The following is a 7250-nucleotide window of genomic DNA, read 5'->3' as shown; positions in this document are numbered from 1 at the left end:
GAATGCATTTGTCAATCAAAAAAACAATAATTAAATATATATATATATTGATATATATATATAACAAGTAAGCCATTCAGTAGATCATGCCTTTATTTTACATTTCCGTGCATTTACACGGCAGTAATATTTAAAAATGAAGTAAAAGGCAACACGGCATCAGGAGTAGGCTAATCATCAACAACTAAGTGGAAAAATGCAGTGAACTTATAATTTTACTTAAAAATCACAGCCTACAAGAGAATGAAGTCACATAATTATGATTAAAACAATTTCTACATAAAAAGCAGTTGTTTATTCTTTAACTTCTCAATAACCTCTTGCAGTGCCTCCATCTTTAAATCCATTTCTTGAGATTATTCAAGATGATTGGTTCTTCTCGTTTCTTTTCCCAGTGTTCCATCATGAAAGAAAGGGAAAAAATACGTAACTCACCAAATTGTTCTAATCCTGTGTTTTTGTGGTATTCTCCAAAGAGTGACGGTCAAGTGAGTCATCACAGCTTTTGAGAATGAAGGACAGGGCAGAAGCAGCAGCAATAAGGATGATCCATCCACTAACCATGATGCTGAAAGTTTCCTTGGTCTCCACAGCAGAATATGGTGTGTGGTCTCATAGTGTGATGAAGAGCTGCTTTTTATTAATAGATTCAATATCACCTGCCGCTGAATTCATGATGACGACCCTCAGTGACACATTAAGCTCATGCAAGGACATATTCCCATGTTTCTAGTAGTTTATGAGGGAAAAGATCAGCAGAATGACTGATATTGCAGACGCAGTTTGTATTCTAACTCAGAGTGACCATGTATTCTGTATGCTTATGCCTATGTTTGTATTATGTTATAAACCACAGGTTTCCTTTTACAGACTCAGGGACCCCACCCAAAATTTCAGAAAACCCATGAACCCCAAAAAGCTAAATTTTTTCAGTAACAGTGTACAATAATTTTCATAAATACCATAAGCATTTTACAACCCGAATTCCGGAAAAGTTGGGACGTTTTTTAAATTTAAATAAAATGAAAACTAAAAGACTTTCAAATCACATGAGCCAATATTTTATTCACAATAGAACATAGATAACATAGCAAATGTTTAAAATGAGAAAGTTTACAATTTTATGCACAAAATGAGCTCATTTCAATTTTGATTTCTGCTACAGGTCTCAAAATAGTTGGGACGGGGCATGTTTACCATGGTGTAGCATCTCCTTTTCTTTTCAAAACAGTTTGAAGACGTCTGGGCATTGAGGCTATGAGTTGCTGGAGTTTTGCTGTTGGAATTTGGTCCCATTCTTGCCTTATATAGATTTCCAGCTGGTGAAGAGTTCGTGGTCGTCTTTGACGTATTTTTCGTTTAATGATGCGCCAAATGTTCTCTATAGGTGAAAGATCTGGACTGCAGGCAGGCCAGGTTAGCACCCGGACTCTTCTACGACGAAGCCATGCTGTTGTTATAGCTGCAGTATGTGGTTTTGCATTGTCCTGCTGAAATAAACAAGGCCTTCCCTGAAATAGACGTTGTTTGGAGGGAAGCATATGTTGCTCTAAAACCTTTATATACCTTTCAGCATTCACAGAGCCTTCCAAAACATGCAAGCTGCCCATACCGTATGCACTTCTGCACCCCCATACCATCAGAGATGCTGGCTTTTGAACTGAACGCTGATAACATGCTGGAAGGTCTCCCTCCTCTTTAGCCTGGAGGACACGGCGTCCGTGATTTCCAACAAGAATGTCAAATTTGGACTCGTCTGACCATAAAACACTATTCCACTTTGAAATAGTCCATTTTAAATGAGCCTTGGCCCACAGGACACGACGGCGCTTCTGGACCATGTTCACATATGGCTTCCTTTTTGCATGATAGAGCTTTAGTTGGCATCTGCTGATGGCACGGCGGATTGTGTTTACCGACAGTGGTTTCTGAAAGTATTCCTGGGCCCATTTAGTAATGTCATTGACACAATCATGCCGATGAGTGATGCAGTGTCGTCTGAGAGCCCGAAGACAACGGGCATCCAATAAAGGTCTCCGGCCTTGTCCATTACGCACAGAGATTTCTCCAGTTTCTCTGAATCTTTTGATGATGTTATGCACTGTAGATGATGAGATTTGCAAAGCCTTTGCAATTTGACGTTGAGGAACATTGTTTTTAAAGTTTTTTACGCAGTCTTTCACAGATTGGAGAGCCTCTGCCCATCTTTACTTCTGAGAGACTCTGCTTCTCTAAGACAAAGCTTTTATAGCTAATCATGTTACAGACCTGATATCAATTAACTTAATTAATCACTAGATGTTCTCCCAGCTGAATCTTTTCAAAACTGCTTGCTTTTTTAGCCATTTGTTGCCCCCGTGCCAACTTTTTTGAGACCTGTAGCAGGCATTAAATTTTAAATGAGCTAATTAAGTGGATAAAAGTGTAAAATTTCTCAGTTTAAACATTTGCTATGTTATCTATTTTCTATTGTGAATAAAATATTGGCTCATGTGATTTGAAATTCCTTTAGTTTTCATTTTATTAAAATTTAAAAAACGTCCCAACTTTTCCGGAATTCGGGTTGTACATAGTATAGGCCTATTTATTAGTAGAGGTCATATAGTTTGAAAACTATAAGAACATTTTATTTGTTGTTCATGTTTTTACATCTATATGCTGTTCTGTTATGTTTGTAGTGTTATTTTATTTCTTAGTTGTTACTTTTTAAAGAAACTTCTATATATTTAGTTTTAGCCTTTATCAGTGCAATACCCTCCCACACCAGCAGAGGTTGACAAACCTCTGAATAAAATAAACAACTGGGTGGCTCTTTGGGCTGATAATCTAAGTAAATCATTTAAAAACATATTTTCATTACCATTTTTAAATTAATCAACTGAAATCAAAATATAAGTTACTCAAGATATGTAACAGACATTCCGGGGGATTGCATGGTCTGGATGATTGCGAGTCAATCCAATATTGGCACTGATCTGGCAAGGAGGAACAGAAGATTGGGGGCATGTATGAAGAGTAACCAGGGTCAGTGGCTTTTCTTCATGTACTAATGAGAAAACCTGTATGGCACAGACCCAAAGGCAATAGATGTCTGGGGTGACAAAACAGTGATGAAGTAATTCTAGCCTAATTCAGAAAATTAGAAATAAAACTTTCATTTTAATCCCACGTTATTTCTTAAACTAATCACTAAGTACATGTAATATTGGACAGTATGTATATATAATGATAATGTAGGTATGTGTATGTATATATCACAAACATGCACACACATATTTAGAAAGCAAAGCACATTGAAATGCTTAAGCTACATTATTTATTTATTTACATAGGCCAGATGTTGTTTGCAAAACATAAGAAATAGCTTAAGTATAGATTTAAAAAGTCAGAATAACTCTCAAATATTTTAATCAAGTGTGTGAATGTTGATATTATATAAAAACTGAGAAATATCAAATTGCAAATTTATATTGTGTAGCCTACATGAACTACGATAATTTCTTAAGTAAAGTTATTTATTGCTTTACTATTTTATAATGGCTACTAACGTGAGACAGTCGGAGGACTTGTTGACTTACTTTTACGATCATTCTATGGAGCGAGGTCTTTTTACAAAACTGAAGAGCTATTAGCCGACTCTGCTTGCAAGACCATATTAAAGTCACTTGATAAAGGATTAAGATAATTAACACGTTATCAACAGTTGATTCATGGTCCTACAAATTTTGTCAAACTAATTTTATTCAACTGATGTAATCATGACAGCTCTGATTGAGCAGATTATTATCATGCAAAATTATTTCCCTCTAACAATCAGGTAATCCCCTCCGTGTTTCGTTTCACAGCTCTCCTTTATTTTGATGTAACGTTACGCTGGCACATTATCATTAACATAACATTAAAGCTGAACAGTTAAAGAGAGAGTATGATATCTAATAATTAACATCGAAACCAACTAAGTGTGTGTAATTTTATTGTAGTTATTAGTTTTGATGTAATCACTGAATGAGTACCTTCGTGATCATCTAGTTTCTGAGATCCACGCATATCCACGCATGTTCCTGTCCTCGTGCTCAGGCCTCCACGAGAAGGTAAATATCTCGCCACCAGATGGAGCCCTGGACAAAGATTACAGTAACAGGGGCTATCACTGTTTAATAAATGCCTTTCAAAATAGTTCTGAAAATTGGATGACTTTTGCATCAACCAATTAATTAGGCAAACATTAATAAATGTGTATTTTTTTCATTTGAGTCAATATATGCTGATTGTTAAGTAATGCATTTTAGCATGTAGCAGTCTCACGTAGCCTAAATAAATTCATATTATGATGCATTATTTTTTACTAATTATTTAATGTGCAAACAGCGTCTTTTGCAAATACATATATCCTATATAAAATTGTGAGATTGACAGAAATGTCAACTGCAAAATAAACAATAAATAAATAAATGGTAAAGAAAATGCATGCACAAATAATATAGCTCTATATTCTTATATGATCATATATTTGTTATCTTTTAAAAGGTGCACAATATTTAAAAACTCAAAGGGTACTTCGTGTAGGCTGGGTTGCAGTTGACAAAAACAAACAAAAAAACAGGATTACGGGATTTCATTATGAAGAATAGACCCTTGATCGTTCGTTCCTTAGCCTACACAAAGACAATTTCAGTTGACACAATAGACTACTTCACACAATAGGAGACTGCATAGAAACCTCCGAGGCCAGTTAGCGTGAGGTTTCGGCTGCAGTTTCAACCACGCCTACTACACTACTCCTGCTTTAAAAACACCGGCTCTCACAGCTTCAAGTCAAACACGATTCGAGACAGTGACAAAGAAAGAGGTATCTGAGCAGTGCGAGAGAGAAGCCACTCGAAATCTCTGTGGATTACTACTGCCGTCAAAGATCGCCGTATTCACTGGAATTATAGCCTATTATTTTGAGGAAATTTCGATTTCTGGATTATAATATAATTTAATGACAAACATGACTCTAGAAGAAGTTGTTGGATGCAACACCACTGACAGAAAGTAAGTTAACGTTACTTGTTTGTTTTTTAGCATTTCAAAAGAATGAGTCTCAAAAAATATTTGTTTTCATTTTTAAGGGGTTTCGAAAAGTTAAAACTGATTTATTATTTTTCTTTAAAGAATGGAGACTGTAAGTGAAGCTCTTGAAGAGCTGCTAGTAGCTGCACAACGACAGAACTGTCTGACAGTAGGAGTCTACGAGTCTGCACAGCTCATGAATGTGTAAGTATTGTATTCAGTCTACAATATAATTCAGTGATATGCATTAGACCAAACTGCAAAAACCTAAGTGCATATTAAATGAAAAGCATTTATTGATTTGTATAGGGATCCAGACAGCGTGGTCCTCTGCGTTTTAGCGACCGATGAGGAGGACGAGAATGATGTTGCGCTTCAGATCCACTTCACGCTCATCCAAGCCTTCTGTTGCGACATCGACATCAACATCGTGCGCGTCTCCGGCATGAAGCGTCTGGCACAGGTCCTCGGGGAGCCGCTCTCCACTGACAGCAACGCGAACGAACCAAGAGACCTCCACTGCATACTTGTAACTGTAAGTATTAATTCTCATATTACAAATACACGTAGCCTATAACATTTGGGAGAGGGGTGCAGTTTGTTCATATAGCATTTGTCGTCGTTAGCCACCTTTGAACTTTTTAAACAAAATATAAGGGTTTTTTTTGGGGGGGGGGGGGGTCGTATGTAGCCTAAATAGCCTATATATTCGAATGAAGAATGACCGTTTTGCCAAACGTTTTCAAAAAATGTAAGGTTGCTTACAGTTTATATTCACGAGCTTATAGCAGTATGTACAGTGACTGACTTTAGTGGAAATGTTTTAAAACTCACTGGAATTGTATTTATACTATTCATAAAGACCTGTTGTAGGCTACTTGTAAGACACCCACTCTCCCACCCCCACCGTAATTCACACCCTTAACACAAAATGGGTTAACAAGCTATTGTCAAACAAGATATGGTATACTAATCATATTTCATTCCTTCTCATAGAACCCACAAGCCGAGCATCTCAAGCTGAATGAAGTGGGGAGTTACTGTAAGGAAAGCCGTTGCAGGAACCAGTGGGTGGCCTCCATTGCCCTGCAAGAGCGTTGAGGTGTCATGCACTGAAATGTGCTGAAGAGAACCAGGACATTGATGTCGTCCTTCAACCGTCGAGAGGACATACTCATCAATTCAAGGGGACTGTCTAAAAGTCCATTACGAAGCTTCCACCTCCATGATTATGGAATTCTAAGTGTCAGAGGATACTAGAAATATTCGTCCACGTTCCTCATATTGCATGATCGGTGGTGTCGCCCTTTGGAGGGACCAAATGAGCACCAGGGTGGTCGGTGGACTGTGATGCAGCAAGGATGATGGGGGATCCGGACCGTGCGGATGGCTGCACCTTGCACTTCACGTGGGGAGAGAATGAATAACACATGACTCCGACCTGACAATATTGTGATGGGTCTATACAGGAAAAGAAGCTCTGTCTTAAAAAGAGACTGCTATTTAAGGACTGAACTGTCTTAGTTTTTATTTATGCATAACACTGATGTAATTCACGACAAATAATATATTTGGTTATTTATACATTTACAAATGTTTACTTTTTTTCTTATGAAATAAATGTTATGCTTAATGATTTAAAACGAACAGTCTGTGTTGTGTTTTTTATGCCAGATTTAAAAACAGCGTGCAACTTGGACATTATAAAAACTGTCACATGTGCTGACATGAGATCAGTTCAGAGCTCATAACAAAAACAAATTACTTAAACATATTCTTGCTTCCTCATAGTCAAGTATTATCATTTCATGTTATTTTAAGCACAACAATAAGGAAGAAAGGGACTTAAATTGTTCTGTGGGACAACAGACAGTTCTGATTAAGAGTAAAGAAATATTATTACCAAGAAGATAGCTGTTCACATATTGAAACCTGTTTTTCCCCCTCCGGGATCATAAATCATGCAGCCTAGATGCAGCACAATGTGTACAAATAAAAGAGGCTCCTTATCTGTTTCTCAAACACGGGTTTGTTTGCAAGAGGTGCAAAATGTACATGAGGGCAAAACACTGTAGATAGACATTCTGCACTTGCTTTTTAATATCTTCCTGCATAAAAGGATGAAAGAACAACTACCACCAGACAAATCACTACAAACTCATAAAATGCTTAGCAATTCTGTTTCACTGATTGAT

General features: G+C 37.1%; 1 protein-coding gene across 1 annotated transcript; it reads left to right on the top strand.

Annotated features, from left to right (window-relative positions):
• The first annotated feature begins 4808 nt into the window (after positions 1-4808).
• Positions 4809-6702, top strand: LOC132095768 (growth arrest and DNA damage-inducible protein GADD45 beta-like). The gene is made up of 4 exons (XM_059500870.1): positions 4809-5037; positions 5158-5259; positions 5365-5590; positions 6052-6702. The coding sequence occupies exons 1-4, from the start codon at positions 4985-4987 to the stop codon at positions 6154-6156; spliced, it is 486 nt and encodes a 161-aa protein (XP_059356853.1). The 5' UTR covers positions 4809-4984; the 3' UTR covers positions 6157-6702.
• Positions 6703-7250: the final 548 nt, after the last annotated feature.

Source organism: Carassius carassius, chromosome 20, assembly GCF_963082965.1.
Source record: "Carassius carassius chromosome 20, fCarCar2.1, whole genome shotgun sequence".
In the NCBI taxonomy this organism is placed as follows: domain Eukaryota; kingdom Metazoa; phylum Chordata; class Actinopteri; order Cypriniformes; family Cyprinidae; genus Carassius; species Carassius carassius.
Note: the sequence above shows the minus strand (reverse complement) of the source record. Positions and strands in the feature narration are given on the sequence as shown.